This window comes from Molothrus aeneus, chromosome 9 (assembly GCF_037042795.1).
Source record: "Molothrus aeneus isolate 106 chromosome 9, BPBGC_Maene_1.0, whole genome shotgun sequence".
NCBI classification, from domain to species: Eukaryota; Metazoa; Chordata; class Aves; order Passeriformes; family Icteridae; genus Molothrus; species Molothrus aeneus.
The window spans coordinates 693,665-713,603 of NC_089654.1; the positions used below are offsets into that span (position 1 = coordinate 693,665).

General features: G+C 54.5%; 1 protein-coding gene across 3 annotated transcripts in view; it reads left to right on the top strand.

Moving 5' to 3' along the window:
• The first annotated feature begins 571 nt into the window (after positions 1-571).
• NEGR1 (neuronal growth regulator 1) overlaps positions 572-19,939 on the top strand; it is a 185,498-nt gene continuing 166,130 nt past the window's right edge. For all 3 annotated transcript variants that reach the window (XM_066555848.1, XM_066555846.1, XM_066555847.1), the window contains exon 1: positions 572-781. In XM_066555848.1, coding sequence (XP_066411945.1) covers positions 612-781 — 170 coding nt within the window. In that variant the 5' untranslated portion in view covers positions 572-611. The remainder of the gene's footprint in view (positions 782-19,939) is intronic.

Here is a 19,939-nt window from a genome sequence, read left to right on the forward strand (position 1 = left end):
TGCCGGTGCCGTTCCCGGCGCTGCCGCCTGTGCGCTGCCTTTTGGCAGGGCGGCCAATTTCCACTCCGCCTTCTGGGGGGGGAGAGCAGAGCGGGGCGGGCGGAACGCGGGGGGCTGGGGGCCCGCGGGCCGGGCTGCGGGGAGGGCGGAGCGGGGAGCCCGGCAAAGAGGGCCGAGCATCCTCCGCCGCCGGGCCGGTTGCCAAGGCGACGGCTGCGTGGCAACGGGCTGGCAGCGGGGACCGCCCGCCGCCGAGCGGAGCGGAGCCGAGCTGAGCGGAGCTGAGCCGAGCCGAGCGGAGCCGAGCCAGACCGAGCGGAGCCGAGCCGAGCGGAGCCGAGCGGAGCCGAGCCAGACCGAGTGGAGCCGAGCGGAGCCGAGCCAGACCGGGCGGAGCCGAGCCAGACCGAGTGGAGCCGAGCGGAGCCGAGCCAGACCGAGCCGAGCCAGACCGAGCGGAGCGGGCGCGCTGCCCTCCGTCCGCGCTGGATGCTGCGGCGGCCGCCCGGGAGCAGCCGCGCTCCGCCGCCCGCCGCCCGCGCAGCCCGGGCCGCCCTCGCCGGCAGCAGCAGCAGCGCTCGCCCGCTCTCCGGGGCCGGCGCGGAGCGGAGATGCTGCCGCCGCTGCGGAGCGCCGGGGGCTCCCACCAGTGGCTGGCCATCGTCTTCCTCGGCCTTTGCTGGTTCCTGCCTCCCGGGAGATTGGCCGCGCCGGGCGGAGACTTCCCGGGCTCTGCCGTGGACAATCTGGTGGTCAGGAAAGGGGACACGGCCGTGCTGAGGTAGGAGGCGGCCGCGGGCGGGCGGGCGGGAGGGAAGCGCTGCCGCAGCATCCATCCATCCATCCATCCATCCATCCATCCATCCATCCATCCATCCATCCATCCATCCATCCATCCATCCATCCATCCGTCCCCGGGCTGCCCAGGGAGGCTCCGGCCGAGCCCCTGCGGGGCTGCTGCGGCGGCGCCGGGCCCGGGGCTGCCCCGGGGGTGCTCCGGGGGTGCGGGAACTTGTCCCCAGAGCCAGCCGGTACCCGCAGCCCTGAGCTCTGGGCCGCCCGCCGGCTCCCGGCGCGGTTTCGTTTGCCCTTCTTTCACTCTATTGAGAAGCCCTGGCTGTTGCTGGAAGTTTAGGAATGGGTTGTTGGGGTGAAATGATGCAGTTTTGGCTTCCGGCAGCAGTTCGGGGCTCTGCAGAGTGAGCAGCGCGGGGCTGTGGCAGGGAGAGGACGATTAAACCCTGCCGGGAGCATTACCATCGGCATTATTTATTTTGATACATAGTTCTATATTTCCCAACGATTGGAGCGCTGGCTCCGTGCCACGAGGAGATTTTGTGCTTCCCGTGGCTCTGTTCCTGCCTCTCCTAATGGACCCTGTGCTCCCGGATCTCCTGTCTCTTGACTGGAGCAAAATTTGTTTACCGGCACTCAGACACCACAATCTACTCGAACCTTTCCTCCTGGTTTGTGTTCCGCAATCCTCGGCCTTGATTTAATTACCCCCCAGCCCCCACTCTAACTTTTTATCCATGTGTTGTACTTTGCCTTGATCCTACTGTAGTTCAAACTCCCCATTTTCCCCTTCTCTGGAATACGGGTGCAGTCGGTTGAAGCTCCTGGCTGCTGAGAAATCTGATTTAATTAGCGGCACTTCTCAGCTATGAAGTCTCTGGCTGGATTGTTTTTTGCTGGGCTGCCACGGATATCTCCAGGTTACAATGCTTTTTATCCATAAGCATTTTTAATGATCCAACAGTCTGCTGTGAAATGCTGCAGGAGGCATTTTCGGTAGGGACTTGGAAGCGGTTTTAGGCTGCTCCTGTTGTAGTAGCTCCTGAAAATACAGTAGATGTCTATGTAGGGCAGCTGACAAGTGTTTTTTATGTGTACCTCAATTATCCTCTGTATTTTGAGACGTGCTCAGGTCCTCGTGCTTTCCATGGCACAAATGGAGAATCAAAGGAAATGATAATTAAAAAGTGGTTTATTTGTACCGTTGCAGGGAGGAAAGTAACTCGATGGGTTCACAGGTTGTTGAGACACACTGGACCACTATTAAACACTGTTAGTACCTCGATAGGTTCCGAAGTGCCTCACTGAGGACGGGGGCGATTGCTCCCGAGGCGGGTTCGGCTGGAGCCCATCCCAGGGGGCTGCCAGGCCCGCTGCCTGCAGCTCGCTGAATAAACGAGTTACATAAACGAGACGGGAGCGAGGGCTGGGAGCACCCCCGGGCTCTCGCCGGCGAGGGCCGGGGTGTGTTTGGTGGCGAGGCTGCTGCAGGGAGCGCCGGCATCGCTGCTGAGCCCGGCGCGGGGCGGCGGGATGCGGGAATGCCTGTGCCGAGGGGCAGTGGGATGCGGGAATGCCTGTGGATGCGGGAATGCCTGTGCTGAGGGGCGGCGGGATGCGGGAATGCCTGTGGATGCGGGAATGCCTGTGCTGAGGGGCGGCGGGATGCGGGAATGGCTGTGCAGAGCCAGCCCCTCCTGCCCTCTGAGCAGCTCCTCTCGCCCCCGTGCCCTCGGCAGGCTCGCTTTAATCGGGGTTGTTCTGCTCTGAGCCGGTGACCCGAGAGGAGAAATGCGGGATCGCAGCGTGAGCAGCACCCAGGCTCTCCAGCCCGAGCCTCTGCTCCTCTGGGGTGTCCGTGGCTGCAGGTGCTGTGAATGTACCTCAACGCACATGAAAGTGATTGCTCTAGCTGCTGAGGGATCGGGAATGGGCTCTTTTTGAACTCCAGGGGGCTGGAAAAGCCCTTTGGGTGCCGCAGGAGGAGTTCGCTCCCGCAGCTCCGGAGCTGTCTGGGTCCAGCCGTGCCCGGAGCGGGCTGTGCTCCGCTCTTCTGCATCTCGGCAGGGTGGCCAGGGCTCCCCGCGGCCAGCGCGGGTTGGTTCCCCCTCCCTGCTCTGGGTTCAGCCTCCCTGTGCCAGCGAGGGCTCCAAATGCACCCGTCCGTGGGTGCGAGGGCAGCCAGCTCCCGGGCTGAGCTCCTGCGGGGACACGGGCGGCACTCCCGCGGCTTGGAGTCGGCATTCCCGAGCCTGAGGGTGATCTCCGGGCTGGGGCTGGCCTGCAGCCATGCCCGGGCCCGGGCCTGGGGCTGCCCTCGGCGGGGCACACAGCCCCCGGGCTCCAGCCGCAGCTGGGCACATCTGGCCGTGCCCCGAGGGTGAGAGCAGAGGGCACCCACGGGGCTGCCGCTGGCACCGGGACAAACTTCCACTCACCAGTCTCGTTCTGTGCTGCTGTGCCAGGGGAGGAGGCTCAGAGCCCCTTTGGAGGAGCCCAGCTCAGGCTGAGCTGGGTCCCAGCCCCAGCTCTCACCCCGAGGTTTCATCGTCTGCCTGAAGATGGGGAGTGAGGGGCTGCTGGGGCTCTCCAGGGGAAGCCTCTGTGTGCTGACATAATACAAAAGTTCAGCTCCCTCATTTTAGACGGTTAATTCATATCTCAGTGTAATCAATCCCTCTTGGGCTGAGCACACAGAGTTTTCTGCAGGATCGTTCCCTCCCTGTCCTGGTGCTCCTGGAGCGCAGCTCCCTGGCTGCTGCTGCTGCTGCTGAGCCAGACCCCAACCCTCACCCATGGCCCCTGACCCCATGAGGGGTGGGTGCCCTCCCCAGCCTGTGCCAGGCCTGTGGTGGGGCCAGATGGTGCCTTGCTGCTGCTGCCCAGGTGGCACAGGGGGCTGGGACTGTCCCCAGGTGGCACAGGGATACTGAGATTGTCCCCTGGTGCCCAGGTGGCACAGGGGTACTGGGACTGTCCCCAGGTGGCACAGGGGTAGTGGGACTGTACCCGGGTGGCACAGGGTTCTGGGATTGTTCCCAAGTGGCACAGGGATACTGGGACTGTCCCCCGCTGCCCTGGTGGCACAGGAAGCTGGGACTGTCCCCAGGTGGCACAGGTGGCACAGGGATACTGAGATTGTCCCCTGGTGCCCTGGTGGCACAGGGTGCTGGGATTGTTCCCAAGTGGCACAGGGGTGCCGGGACTGTCCCCTGCTGCCCTGGTGGCACTGGGACACTGGGATGGTCCCATGGCCTCCCAGGCCAGCACTCCCAACAGCAGCAGCCACAGTGCCCACGTGTCCCTTCCCGAGGCTCTGGCAGAAGAGAAGGTTTGCCAAGGGTGTCACTGAGCACCTGTTTTGGTACAGAAGCTCCTCAGCACAGGGATCTTAAAGAAAACCCCTCCTTAGGTGAGGAGCTGTGCCTGTGATGAGTTATTTCGGCAGCCTCAGTAATTAAAGCTGCTCCCCTTTGTTTGGTTTCAATGGGTGATGGATCCCCGCAGTCCCAACTGTTTGTGTCTGTTGGAGTTAGGAGAAATTCTGTCAGCAACGCAATTGTTTTGCATGGCAGAATAATTTTGGGAAGCCGCTGATTTTCAGCAGTAGAATTCCATCCTGCATCCTTTCTGCATTCTTCCCAGGCAGCTGGTTAAGATTTTATGAGAACACATGAGGAAGGGGAGCGAGTTCTGAAGACGTGGTTTTATTAAAAGAATAAATTGCTGTGTTGTGCACTGGTAGGAGTTCAGGAAGCAGGCTGGGCATTCAGAACCAGAACCAGGCTTTGCTGTGATCCCCTGTCAGGAGAGGGATCACCCTGTTCTCCACCACCCAGTGCCCCATCACCCAGTGCCCCATCACCCCGTGCCCCATCACCCCGTGCCCCATCACCCTGTGCTCCATCACCCCATGTTCCATCACCCCATGTTCTCCATCACCCTGTTCTCCATCACCCTGTGCTCCATCACCCCGTGCTCCATCACCCAGTGCCCCATCACCCCGTGCCCCATCACCCCGTGCCCCATCACCCTGTGCTCCATCACCCCATGTTCCATCACCCCATGTTCCATCACCCCATGTCCTCCATCACCCCGTGTTCCATCACCCCGTGCTCCATCACCCCATGTTCTCCATCACCCTGTTCTCCATCACCCTGTGCTCCATCACACTGTTCTCCATCACCCCATTCTCCATCACCCTGTTCTCCATCACCCCGTGTTCCTGCACATCCATCTTGCTGACAGCACAAGTGGCAATTTCAGGAGAGGAGTGGTTTAGGAGAGGTGACAAATGTGGAGGAGCCGGCAGGGACAGCCAGTGCCACCTCCCGTGCCACCACCCGTGCCACCTCCCGTGCCACCTCCCATGTCACCTCCCGTGTCACCTCCCGTGCCACCTCCCGTGCCACCTCCCTCCCTGCCTGAGCAGGGCTGGGTACCCAGGGAAACAGATGCCATCTCCAGCTGTTTCTGGGACTGCTCCCCCCTTCCTGGCAGGTGGAAGGGGATGAGGGGAGGGCAGGGGAGAGCTCCCCCAGGGATGGCAGCAGGAGCCATTGCTGGTGCCCTGGGAAAAGCAGGAATTCCCCTTTCCCCATGCTGGAGCTACCCCAGGCAGTTTGGAACTCATATCCCCCCTTGGAGATCAGAACGTGCACAGCTGAAGATGATCAAAAGGGTTTTTCTAGCGAGTAAAGGTTTTTATTGTGTGTTTTGTTTTCCTCAAAGCTCCCGGGTAATGAAACCAAGTGTGAGTGAGAGTACCTTTAAAGTACCTGTGCGTTGTGCGAGCGCAGAAAATTGGGCTTTAGAGGCTGTCATGGCTTTTAAAAACACACAAGATCTTTTCAGCAGAGTGTGGTTCTAGAGGAGTTTGGGCAGGTGTGCTCTGCAGTCTGGGCCCAGAGCCCTGCCTGGGCCTCCTCAGCCTCCAGGGGCTCAAAACAAAACCATAGCATGAAGGTTGAGGTCAGCACCCTGGATTCATCCTGGGAGCTGCTGGGCAGTCCTGCCTGAGCTGGGGATCCCATGGATCCCGTGGATCCCAGGCCCTGGGAACACCAGGTGGGAATGGCTGGGGAGCCTGTGGGGCTGGAGCACCTCAGCCAGGCAAACCTTGCACCCAAAGCTGAGCATGGGGGTGCCTAAATCTTATTTAAATTAAATTACTGATGGGGCTGGAGCACCTCAGCCAGGCAAACCTTGCACCCAAAGCTGAGCAGCTCCTCAGGAGCATGGGGGTGCCTAATTCTTATTTAAATTAAATTACTGATGGGGCTGGAGCACCTCAGCCAGGCAAACCTTGCACCCAAAGCTGAGCATGGGGGTGCCTAAATCTTATTTAAATTAAATTACTGATGGGGCTGGAGCACCTCAGCCAGGCAAACCTTGCACCCAAAGCTGAGCAGCTCCTCAGGAGCATGGGGGTGCCTAATTCTTATTTAAATGAAATTACTGAGGGGCCAGTGACTGTTGGAGATTGGGGTTTACCAGTTTTGAATCTTTTCCAAGAAGAGCCATGCTTTATAGCTGAGAGCCCTTGCCTAAGGAGTGATGGTGTCCTGGGACACATCTGTCAGACCCCCATCCAGTGTCACTTGTGCTACTGAGAACTGAGCATTTGGAAAGGAGCTCTGCAGCAGAAAGAGTGACAGTGAGTCCATGCAGCAACTGGAATTTTGGGATACTCTAATTTTTGGATGCATCCCAGTCCCCCCAGTGCCTGCCCAGGGCTGGGTGTGGCTGTGAGCACAGGCACTGATAGAGTATAATAAATATAATAAATAGTAAATATTTATAACATTTATATATATTATAGTAAATATAAATAAATAGTCTGTGCAGAGTGTAATAAATACACAAGTCCCCTTCTTTCCTTTATGATTTCTAAAGGTTCATTTCTTGACTTCCATCCCCTTGATATTCTGGTGCAATTTGGAGTCACAAATCCTTTGGCTCCGTGGGGTTTCATTCCTGAAATGTGACCATGGGACCTGAAGGCTCCTGAGCACACCCCAGGAGATGAAGTTGTTGTTTGCACAAGAATTTCCTCTTCCCAATCCCTGCCAATTATTAAACAAGCACATTATGGCACTTGCCTCTTGTCTGCGCAGCAATAATAAATAAATTCAGCGCAAATTAAAATAATTTATCATTTTAAATGATGGCGAATGTTTCAGCTGTTCTGCAGAGGAACTAACAAAACAAGGAGTCAGTAAGGGATGAAAACTGGGATTTGTTCCAAGGGGCTGTTTGTTGAGGAGAAAACAGAGATTTAATGACTTTCTCGTTGTCACCGTGTGTGACAGAGTGTAGCTGATGTCCCAGGGGAGGGACCCTGGGCTCTGGCACTGCTGCCCTGGGCCAGGCAGCCACGGGGCTGGAATGGGGCTGGAATGGGGCTGCTGCTCCTGCCCCTCTGCGGAGCTGCTGGGAGTGATCCCACAGTGATCCCAGAGTGATCCCAGAGTGATGCCATGGGGGCTGTCCTGGCAGTGATGCCACAGTGATGCCACAGTGATCCCACAGTGATCCCACAGTGATGCCACAGTGATCCCAGAGTGATGCCATGGGGGCTGTCCTGGCAGCGATGCCACAGTGATCCCACAGTGATCCCACAGTGATCCCACAGTGATCCCACAGTGATGCCATGGGGGCTGTCCTGGCAGTGATCCCACAGTGATCCCACAGTGATGCCATGGAGGCTGTCCTGGCAGTGATCCCACAGTGATTCCCTGGGCTCTCCTGGAGCTGGAGCCCTGCCCCAGGTGCGTGGGGTGTGCGCCAGGGCTGGGGCAGGGCTGTGGGAGCAGGGTGTGGATCCTGATCCCACAGGGAATGGGAGCTGGAGCTGCAGGATGGCCAAGCCAGAGTGCTGACTGTGACAGCTGATAGGGGGTGGGTGGCACAGGGGATGGAGCTGGTGACAGGGTCCAGCACCAGCTGCACATGATCCCTGATGCCATCTGCCATGGGATCAGAGCTGCTGAGGGGCAGGGCTGGGCTCTGAGCACTGACAAAGGAGCTGGAGCTCCCTTTGGAGCCCCAGTTCCTGTCTCAGCCCTTGCCAGCAGAGGACTGGGATGGCCAATGTCTCCTGAGTCTCTGCTCCTGCTTTGCCAGCCCTGGACCTGCCAGCTCTGAGTGTCCATGGAGCATCCCCTGGTCCACGGCCTGGCCCAGCCCGGCTGGGTGCCCTCCCTCTGCTCCTGAGCTCACTCACAGGGCTCAGGTGGGGCTCCAGAGAGCTGGGGCTGGGCACAGAGTGCAGCTCCCATCCATGGCTGCACTGGCTCAGTGAGCTGAGGGCTGGGTGCTCAGAGAGTGCAGCTCCCATCCATGGCTGCACTGGCTCAGTGAGGTGAGGGCCTCTCATCCATGGCTGCACTGGCTCACTGAGGTGAGGGCCTCTCATCCATGGCTGCACTGGGCTCCTTGAGGTGAGGGCCTCTCATCCATGGCTGCACTGGCTCAGTGAGGTGAGGGCCTCTCACCCATGGCTGCACTGGGCTCCTTGAGGTGAAGGCCTCTCACCCATGGCTGCACTGGCTCAGTGAGGTGAGGGCCTCTCATCCATGGCTGCACTGGCTCGGTGAGGTGAGGGCCTCTCATCCATGGCTGCACTGGCTCACTGAGGTGAGGGCCTCTCATCCATGGCTGCACTGGCTCGGTGATGTGAGGGCCTCTCACCCATGGCTGCACTGGCTCACTGAGGTGAGGGCCTCTCATCCATGGCTGCACTGGCTCGGTGAGGTGAGGGCCTCTCACCCATGGCTGCACTGGTTCACTGAGGTGAGGGCCTCTGACCCATGGCTGCACTGGCTCGGTGAGGTGAGGGCCTCTCACCCATGGCTGCACTGGCTCACTGAGGTGAGGGCCTCTGACCCATGGCTGCACTGGCTCAGTGAGGTGAGGGCTGGGTGCTCAGAGAGTGCAGCTCCCATCCATGGCTGCACTGGGCTCCTTGAGGTGAGGGCCTCCCATCCATGGCTGCACTGGCTCAGTGAGGTGAGGGCCTCTCATCCATGGCTGCACTGGCTCAGTGAGGTGAGGGCCTCTCACCCATGGCTGCACTGGCTCAGTGAGGTGAGGGCCTCTCACCCATGGCTGCACTGGCTCACTGAGGTGAAGGCCTCTCACCCATGGCTGCACTGGCTCACTGAGGTGAAGGCCTCTCACCCATGGCTGCACTGGCTCACTGAGGTGAAGGCCTCTCACCCATGGCTGCACTGGCTCACTGAGTTGAGGGCCTCTCACCCATGGCTGCACTGGCTCACTGAGGTGAGGGCCTCTCACCCATGGCTGCACTGGCTCACTGAGGTGAGGGCCTCTCATCCATGGCTGCACTGGCTCACTGAGGTGAGGGCCTCTCATCCATGGCTGCACTGGCTCACTGAGGTGAGGGCCTCTCATCCATGGCTGCACTGGGTCACTGAGGTGAGGGCTGGGTGCTCAGAGCTCTTCCCAGCCCAAACCCCTCCTGGAGAGGCCTCTCTGGGCAGTTTCTGTGCAGGCTCTGCTGCTGTGTCCATGGGCAGGGACTGTGCCCCAGCTCTCAGGTGCAGAGCCTTGGCCACATCCACGGCAGCAGGGGCAGCAGGAAATCTGTTATGAAAGTGGCCTAATTATAACGAGCAGTTTTCCCCCTGGCTGGAACAAGTGGACTAGAAAATTGTACTAGACTTTTCATTCAGAGACTATTAAAGAGCAGAGGAAGGGAGAACAAAATATAGCTTTTGTCACAGCTCTTTTTATTTCTCTTTTTTTTGTATAGAGTCCTGCACATAGTCAGAAATGAGTTTCAAATTAATTTAATTATCGTATTTAGTATTTGGTTTGTGATTTTTTTTTAAACCTGCATAAACCCCCTTGGTGTTACATTTCTCTTGTGTGAAGGTGCAAGGGCTGAACATAAACCACAGGCAGCAAATTAAATGTGGCTGATGAGGTCACCTGGAGCGCTGGGCTGGGGTGGCCCAGGCTGGGGACACCTTGGGCTGAGCCCCAGGGAGAGCCAGGGGTGAAAATGCCTCTGGCAGCCCAGCATGGGCAGCAGGAGAACCTGGCTGGCGGCCCCAGGGAGGGGAGAGCTCAGGGAGGGGGCAGAGGGGTCCCAGGGCATCCTGCAGGGACAGGGGAATGGCTGGGGGCTGGAGGAGGGCAGCTTTACATTGGGCATTAAGGAGAAATTCTTCAACCCAAGGAAGAGTCAGTCTCTGGTTCTCTGCTTTCACACAAACTCAGGTTTAGTGACCTCCTCCAGCTTTGGTTTCTTGGAGTGGGTTTGGTTTCTGCACCTACAGCTCCAAGCATCAGCCCAGAAGTTTACCCTGAGCTGTTCTCAGTGGGGTGGGCTGGATTCCCCCCATGGTTTATTGGAGCTGTGCTGACCAGATCAACTCCCCAAACACCTTTGGGGCTCCATGGACACCTCCTGAGTGTCCCCTTGCCCAGGCAGTTCTGCATTCCTGGCTCCTGGCCTGGCTCTGCCCTGAGTCACAACCACCTCAGCCCACAGCGATAAAGAAATGCACTGAGTCATCCTTAACCTTCCATTCCACTTCTTAATTTGCATTAGTACCTCAAAACAATATCCCTTCTGAGCCCTCCCTCGGCTAATCTTGTGAAAGGAAAATGGATTTGGACATGTATAAAACATGGAAAGTCACAGACCCAAAAAAGTGGATGAAATTCACAGCAATCAAGCTTTTCAAGGCAGCCAGCCCAGAACCATCATGCTGGAATTAAAAATAAATTTGGTTACAGGAAATCATCTCCTGTGCTGTTCCCCTTGGTGGGCTGGTGTAGGAGGGCAGGAGGCACAGAGCCCGAGGCTGGGTGCAGTCCCAAGCACACAGAGAGCAGTGCCCAGGGCACAGAGCAGGGCACAGAGCAAGGGGAGCTCAGCAGGGCTGGGTGCAGTCCCAAGCACACACAGAGCAGTGCCCAGGGCACAGGGAGAGTTCAGCAGGGCTGGGTGCAGTCCCAAGCACACAGAGAGCAGTGCCCAGGGCACAGAGCAAGGGGAGCTCAGCAGGGCTGGGTGCAGTCCCAAGCACACAGAGAGCAGTGCCCAGGGCACAGAGCAAGGGGAGCTCAGCAGGGCTGGGTGCAGTCCCAAGCACACAGAGAGCAGTGCCCAGGGCACAGGGGGAGCTCAGCAGGGCTGGGTGCAGACCCAAACACACAGAGAGCAGTGCCCAGGGCACAGGGGGAGCTCAGCAGGGCTGGGTGCAGTCCCAAGCACACAGAGAGCAGTGCCCAGGGCACAGAGCAGGGCACAGAGCAAGGGGAGCTCAGCAGGGCTGGGTGCAATCCCAAGCACACAGAGAGCAGTGCCCAGGGTCAGCTGGGCTCCCAGCTGGAGTGGAGTCCTGTGAGCTGGGAGAGCCTCCCTGCAGCCACCTAGGGCTGGGAGAGATGAGAGGGAGAGACAGGGACAGTGCTGGGACAGGGACAGTGCTGGGGACAGGGACAGTGCTGGGACAGTGACACTGCTGGCACAGGGACAGTGCTGGGACAGGGACAGTGCTGGGACAGGGACAGGGACACTGCTGGGACAGGGACACTGCTGGGCAAGAGGTTGGGTGTGGAAGAGAAATGGGCTGGGCTGGAATTCCCAGATTTGTGTGGCTGCCCCTGGATCCCTGGCAGTGCCCAAGGCCAGGCTGGACACTGGGGCTGGAGCACCTGGGACAGTGGGAGGTGTCCCTGCCATGGCAGGGGTCTGGGAGGAGATGAGAGTTAAAGTCCCTGCCAACCCAAACCAGTCTGGGAGTCTGTGCATTTCTCCCCTGTAAGAATTCTGTGTTTATAGAATTGTTTTGTTTGTTTGGGTTGGTTTTGTTTTGGTTTGGTGTTTTTCCTTGCTTTGTTTGCTTTTACTTTCTCCTTTTGTTTAGCTCCGTTTTGGGTGGCATGTTTTGTTCTGGCAGCTGTGTGCAGCATCCCAGATTCTGTGATTGTCTGGGGATGTTGGCTCAGGCTGCCCCAGCCCTGGTGTGGCGCTTCCCTCCCAGCAGAGCCCTGTGGGATCCACACTCTGACCCCGTTCTGGGGGAGCTTTTTAACATTCCTGGGCCTCAACAAAACAGAGAATGTTCCTGTCGTGCTTCCAAAAACATTTTCACCAGCTAAGAAATTCTTTAAATAGTCCTCACAGAGTGAGGCTGCTAATTTGCATGACAGCTTGATTAAACGTAACCTGCTTCCACACTTAATTTATTTTGAAACTGCCCAACGTTTTCATTCCATGCCATTAATTTTACATTAGTAGACTGGCTTGATTATTTAAGAAGGAAGGTAATTTTATCATCTTCGTTGGTGTAAGTTCAAACTCATACTGAAAAATGGTCTGAAAGTGGTTATAAATAACAAAAGCCTTTGCTCCACATAAAGATCTGTTGGCCCTGGTGGTGTGATGCGGAAGGAAATGAAGATTTAGGTGCTTTGGTGATCATCTTTGGCTTCAGCAGAGCTTGGCTCCGTGTGCCAATGTCTATTCTGAGTGTGTGGGTTTGGGGACCCAAAAAGGCACTGTTTAAAGGTGCCTCTCACACAGGTGCTCCATTTTCCCCAGGAAGTGATATTCTCAGGGAAATGGAGCCTCAGAGGCTCGGGCAGAGCTGTGGATCCCCCTTGCAGTGGATCTGCTCCAGAAATGGGCCACAGCTTTTTGCTTCCCAGGATGCTGGGGCTGGCGCCAAGTCCTGCAGAAAAGGGCCCAGGCAAGATCCTCTAGAACTTATTTCTACACTAATTTAATCAGCTTCTCTTTCCAGGGTGAGACTTGTACAGAAACAGACTATTCCAGATTTCTTGCAAAACTGGAGCCTAAACTAAAAATTATTTAGGTTATCGACCATCTGTTCTCAAAGGATGGTTTCATGAATATGGCTGTGAATGCAATTTTTAGGTAAAGCTCATGAAATTCCTTTTTTTTTTTTCAATTTTTTTTGTTCCCTCTTGAATATTCCTATTATCCCACATTTTTGCCCTGCAGGCAGGTTCTGGATCCTTCTGGATCCCCTTGGTTACCCCCTCCTTTCCTCTCTCTCTGCTCTTGGGAACTCAGCTTGCAGTCTCCATGAGGGTGGCACAGAGATGTTTTTCTGTTTCGGATTTGCAAACTGAGATGTTCACTTTACCTGCTGAACCGTCCCTGTAGATACCTACCAAGGGGCTCAAGCACTCCACTAAAAGAGAACAAAATCCCTTCTGTCCCATTTCTGCCAGTGCCCAGGAATGGCTCTGCCTTGGACACCTCCTTGGGCAGCTGTGCCAAGGCCTGAGCACCTTTCCACAGGGAAATTCCTGCTGACACTTTCAGGGATGAGAGGAATGGGAGATAACAAAGAGGAAGCTGCTCAAAGGGACATCCCAATAAGCTGGGTCTGTTTTAAAACCAGACTTATGCTGGGCCTAACTCAACAGCATGGCAAAGCCCAGGGCCAGGATACAGAGGTGTGCACAGCTGGGCATGGAGGGGAATCCAAAGCTTTGCTGATGTGGAAACGTGCTGGGACCTGTTTTCCCAAAGCTGCAGGCAGAGCAGAAAGGGCCAGAGGAGGGATGGAAATATTGTTTGGGAAGTAAAGAATGTTTACGGGGAGAAGCTTCAGGAGCCCTGGCTAATTAGCTCGGCAGAACGGCATTAGGCACCCTCATTGTGCTGGAGAATGTTTTAATGTCAGAAACCTCCCAAAACCCAATCTTGGCAAAAAACCCATAGTGCAAACTAATGACTAAAAGCTGAAAGTGAACAATTCCAACTTAACTGTGAAGGGAGTGTTTTAGAGGCAATTAACTGCTGCAATCAGCTCTCAGAGCGATGCAGGGCTCCTCATCTCTCGGGGCTGGCTGCCTCTGCAGAAGGTACCTCGAGGCCCTTTGTTGAGCTGGATGGTGCCAGGAGGGGGTTTCTTGGGCAGAGGGAAGGGAGAAATTCCTTTTTTCCCAGGGCAGAGGGGTGCAGGGCTGTCCTGAAGCCCAGCTCTCCTCTCCAGCCCTGCTGGTGTCACAGCAGAGAACAACCACGGGCTCTTGTGAGGATTTGCTGGATCCAGAAATTTGTTTCTGAGTGTTATTGAGTGTCATTGTACAATTAATTCTGTTCTTTAAATACATTAAATTGTTATTTGATTTTAATGCTAAAAATTTGATTTCTTTAGTGACTCAAATTAAAGCTGTTGTGTGTAGGGATGCCATTGAGAATATTCTAATGTAGGCTGCAGGTATGGAAAAAATGCAAAACCTGTTCAAGGGATGCTTGAACTCTGCCTTGTGATTGTCACCCCTGTGGCACGGGGCTGCAGAGGGCAGCTGAGCTGGTTCCAGCTCCTGGAGGAGCCAGCTCAGAGCATTGCTGTGCCTTTCCCCACAGTTATTCAGGAAACAATCTACTCCCATGTCCTCTGCTCAGAAAGCCATAAATCTGTGCTATAGGCAAGCAGTCCAATTTATAAGTCAATTTTATCTGCAGATTGTGAGCGTCAGGACTTTTGAGGAGCAGGGATTTCTGTCAGCAGCAGAGGAACACTGCCTTTGTCCTGGTGGGCGCTGTGCTGCTGCTCCATCCTGGACAGGCTGGCAGGTCCCTGCTAATTGCACTGGTGGCAATTAGGAGGGAGAGGAGCGGGGCAGGTCGATATCCCCGAGAGCAGCTGGCGGTCCCGGGGGAGCCCTGCCAGAGCTGGGCTGCTGGCTCACACTCATTGGCATGCAGCCCACGCCAGCAGGGATTCATCTCCTTCAACTTCCCAAACTACTGCGTCCCTGAGCCACACGGCACGCTGGGAACAGAAAGGTCCAAGGACAGAACAAACACAGTTCATGCACTAAACTGCATTAGAGATTTGAGAACAGGGAGCCCAGAGCAGCTGGGGCAGATCCCTGGCACTGGCCCAGGCCAGGCTGGACACTGGGGCTGCAGCACCTGGGACAGTGGCAGGCGGCAGAACTGGATGAGTTTCTCCATGTTTTCTCCTTTCTCCATTCTTTATCATTTCTCCATTCTTTCTCATTTCTCTATGTTTTCTCATTTCTCCATATTTTCTCATTTCTCCATATTTATTTTCTCATTTCTCCATGTTTCTTATTTCTCTATGTTTTCTCATTTCTCCATGTTTCTCATTTCTCTATGTTTTCTCCTTTCTCCATGTTTCTCATTTCTCCATATTTATTTTCTCATTTCTCCATATTTTCTCATTTCTCCATGTTTCTCATTTCTCCATGTTTCTCATTCCTCTATGTTTTCTCATTTCTCCATGTTTTCTCATTTCTCTGTTTTCTCGCTTCTCCATGTTTCTCCTTTCTCCATATTTTCTCATTTCTCCATGTTTCTCATTTCTCCATGTTTTCTCATTTCTCCATATTTTCTCATTTCTCCATGTTTTCTCATTTCTCTATGTTTTCTCATTTCTCCATGTTTTCTCATTTCTCCATATTTATTTTCTCATTTCTCCATATTTTTTTCTCATTTCTCCATGTTTTCTCTGGAAGCTTTCAGGAGGTTTCAGACAATGCCCCAAGGGGTCTGGGGTGGGCGACAGATCCGTGTGGGTCCTGCCAGGCTCCCAGGGGTGCTCCCAGGGTGATGGGAATCTGCCTGCCCAGGTTTAATGAAGATATCCCACATCTTGGGGATCCAATTTACTGACTGTCACTGTTGATGAAATCTCTCTGAGCAAAACTCGGGGTCTGACACTGCCAGGGACAGAGTCAGAATCCATTTCAGGTGAGCACAGAAATTCAGCCTGTGAGGTACCTGTGCCTGTCACAGGTGAAAATCTCTGCTAATGAACTGTGTATTAGTGTGAGACAGGAAGAGAACTTCCTCAGTCTCTTAATTTACTTTGAATAATTCATTAGCTCGCACTCCTCACCCATGGCAGTCGTAGGTAAATCCCACACTGGAGCTGCTAATTAAAGTTGCAGGATGAAGGGAAGCTACTAATGAGATGCCAGACAAGTCCTCCAACAATGCAGAGGCACTTGTAGGCACACCAAGTTTTATTGTTGGTTTTTACAGGAGGGCAGGGAACACTGAGGAATTCACACTTGTTCCAGCACGACTGTGTTGCAGTGTGATGTAATACCCTGTTTCAGCCATCCCTGCTCCTCCCTCAGGTGTGCCAACAACCTCTCCCTTCCTCTCCCCTTGCCCCCTTGCCAAGTGCTGTCCGTCAATCTTAACATTCCAGCGAGGGCATCGTCTGATTGGCGAAGTTCAAAAGATGCCCCTCAGCCCCGGCAACATTGGCCTATCCAGGTGTCATTGTCCCCTGAGCCTTTCCCCCTCCCACCTGGTTGGTGGCACACCTACCCCTGTCCTCCCCCTCTCCCCGGGCTTAAAAGACACGGGGACCACGCGGTTCTTGGTTGTGTTGGAGCTGTTGCAACGTTCAGAGGTCTGTGATCTAGGAATAAAGCTCTGGATCAAACCCTCCAGCAGGACCCGTCTCCCTTTTCCTTCACCATCGCCTAAAGCCTTTCCACCAGAGGCAAACCTGAGTTCCTGCTTGCCTGGACTTGTCCCAGGTGCCAGCTGCAGCACCCAGCCAGCCAGGGGTGTCTCTGGGGTGAGACCACCCCAGCTGCCACCTTGGGTCCAGCAGCGAGGCCAGAGGAGCCCAGGCACGTCCCACCTGGCAATATTGGGATCACTGCACAGCTCCTGACAGGAGGGGAGCAGGGACAGAGCAGAGGGAACGGCCCCAGGCTGGGCCGGGGCAGCTCAGGGGGGGCACAGCAGGAATTTCCCCATGGAAAGGGGCTCAGGCGCTGGAACTGCCCAGGGAGGGTTGGAGTGCCCATCCCTGGAGGTGACACCCAGAGCCCTGGGCTGGGGACAAGGGGAAAATTTGGCACAGCTGGGACTCGATGGGCTGGGAGGGTTCTCCCAACCTCAGGGATCCTGAGAGGAGTAGAAATTACCTGTGGCACCAAAATGGGTCCTTAGTGGTCATCCAAACACGCAGAGATGGAAAATAGTGCAGTATTTCACATTTTTATGAGATATAAAAGAATAGAGACAATAAATCTGTGTGGATTTTACCAGACACTTTTATGGATAAATGCACTGCTAAAATATCACCTCTGTACCAGGTCATGTTTTATAGGTTATAGCAACCCCTTGTCACCTGAGTGAGGGTCTGGGTGTGACATGTGGTCAAGAGTGTGGACCTCAGGGAATGAAAAACACAGCAACAGCTTTGCACGGTAGAAATTAATATTTCTGGTGTTTGCTTCTGCAACATGAGATGCAGAAACTGAATGTTATGTGCAGAGTACACAAAATTGCCTTTTTGTGGTTGGTGTTGTCTGGTTTGTTCACTACACAGACATTTGTGATGTTGCAACACATTTAAATGTGTTTTCTGCTGGTGGGGAATGAGATATCCAGAGATCTGTGTGGGCACATGGAGAGGGACAAAAATACACTTTTAATTATTATTTTCAATGTACAAATTGCATCTCGCTGCTCAGACAAAATCAGCTGGCTTCAAGCACTTTATCTTACTCAAGAAAATATCTCCCAGAGCAACGTGAGCAGCAGAGCCCCCTGAGCCCGGGCCAGGCGGGTGTGAGGAGGGTGAGAAACCCTGGGAAAGCTCTTCTGGAACAGCTGCTTTCCTGTGGAAACAGGGAAATATTAACTGCACCTTCCTAATAAAGCAAATTGAGCTGGAGCTGAAACACACATAGCTGTGATTTGAAATGCAAGCAACCTCTGCAAATCAATACGAGCTCTATAAAAAGAGTTCAAAATGATGATGCAAATGAATCCTGAGGTGCAATATTCCTGTCAGGCACAACACACTGATCCCTGCCACTCACAGCCTGCTGCTGTCTGTTTGTGGCACTCCTGACAGGGCTGTGACTGGAAGAGAAGGCAGCTCCCAGCTTGGACCAAGCACAGCTCTGACAAAGCCTTAGCAGCAGCAGGGAGTCCAAAGCCGAGCTCAAACCTGGCTCTGTGTGCAGCTTGGGGTGAGGCTTTTCCCCGCAGGGCCCTGCTGGGCTCAGCAAATCCACCCTGGGCTGGGCTCTCAGCTTGGCCTCCCCATGGCTCTGAGCCTGCCCTGAGCCCGGGGACCCAAGCTCAGCTTCCCAGCAGCGTGGAAGAGCGATCAGGGCGATATTTGGGGCTGGGCAGGAGCAGCTGAGCCTGGCTGGGTGTCCTGGTTCAGAGCAAATTTGGGAGAGAACCCCCAAAGGGGCTCCTCTAGGAAAGCAGATTCAATCGGCCTATCACCCCAGCCGGTCCGGGAGAAAATACCTCCTTAGAGAAAAGTGGAAAAAACTGTTTATTAAACAAGAAAACTTAAACAATATTAAACCATAAAACCCCTTGCTGCTCCAAAAGAGATGACAAACTGAGAAAGTCCCCTCCCTCGGTTGCAGTTCAGCTCACACAGGCTCTTATCAGCCCCTCCAGTGCTGGAAATGTCGCGGGCCAGGCCCGGCCCGGTGGCCACAGGTGCAGCTGCCGGTGCTCCCCTGGGTGTTCAGTCCAGAGCAGGTTAAACAGGGCCAAAGAAAAGGGAAAAAAGAAAATAACCACAGTCCAGGGAACTTCCTTGCCTCAGCAAGCTAAAACTCACTAAAGCAAAGGAGAGCTCTGTCCCACTGTCTGTTCATCCACAGACAACACAGTCCAGGAGCAGGAATGTGGAGGAGTGAGTGCAGTGTCTGAAAACAAACTGCTGCTTCTTCTCTCCCCCCTTCACTCTCTGCAACACGTCTTAAAGGTGCAAAACTTATTATTCAGCATGAACAGAATGAGAAGATTGGGGATAAAAGCATCGTACAGTCAACCAGGACACTGGGATGGGCAGATCAGGGCATGCTGTCCTGCTCTGGGGACACCCTGCAGACACATGCTGTGTCCCTGTGGAGGGAGAGCTGGGAACAGCTCCCTGCCGCTGCCTCTGCAAAGATGAACTTGCTGTCTTCTCTCTTGTCCACTCTTCTTCCTAATCCGAGGATTTAAATTTTGTTGATTCTTAGGTTATCTAAATATGAACAGGTTGCCATCAATCAGCAGCGCCTCAGAATGCACATAAAAGGTGTCCTCAGTATTCCCAAAAGAATGGCTGTGTCTGGAGTGTACATCCCCCTTCCTGGGCTTTGCTCTGGCTCCTGGGGTTGGTTCAAATGTTCATCAATTATTTTGCTCTCGACCTCAGAAGGGGTGGGGAGGGGTTTCTGTTCTCTGTGGCATTATGTTCATTTCCAGGGTGGTAAAAGCCAAGCATTACCAAAAGCACAGTGGTCAGACCTGGGAATTCTCTGCTCATCCCTGCTGGGAATGCACGCAGGCAGTCAGGATTTTCTGTTTATTCAGGAATTCAGAAATTGCACATGGAGATTACTCAGTGCTCCTCGAGTAACGAGGCTGGAACACTGAGGGACAGCTTGGAGCATTCCAAATAGGTCTGGAAAACACCCTGGAGCCTGACCCACAGCCAGCTCTGGAAATGCCCGGAGCTCTGTAAATGCCCTGAACCTGACCCACACCCAGCTCTGCCCTGTGTGGAGGCTCTGGGAGAACTGGGACCTGTGGGTGTCCTGTGGGTGTCCTGGCACCAGGGGAGCTGCTGGAACCCCCCTCCTGCAGCCTGTGTGGGGTTTGCAGCATTGAATGAGAAAGTGAAGCTTCCTCATTATACACAGTGACAAATAATCTGCACAAGGACTCATTAGCAGAAAGTGTAATTATTGCATCTTGCATTGAAAATTACTTAAACCTCTATTCTTGACAAATAAAGCAGCTGACCCCTGATTAAAAGAGATGATGGGTGTGAGTAATTAAGGCCACACTAAATGTAATACATCTTCAAAGCAGCCCTGTGCAATTTGTCTTCTCTTGCCTCTTTTGAAAGCTTCTCTTGCTTGTTTGAGGTTGTTCCTCCAAGGATTCTGAGTAACTGAATTATTTTGCTGGTTAGCAAATTGGAAAATAATTTCCTAACCTTGATCACAAAAGTTCTGGGAACCACCTGGGCTTCTTCACAGCATGAGAAATCCACGTAGTGGTAGAACAACTGTCATTTGAAAAAAAATCGTTCCCTAGGAGTTGTTGGAAAGGAAGGTGAGCAGAGCTTGTGCTCTGGCTGTCAGGAGCTGAGGCACTGCAGGA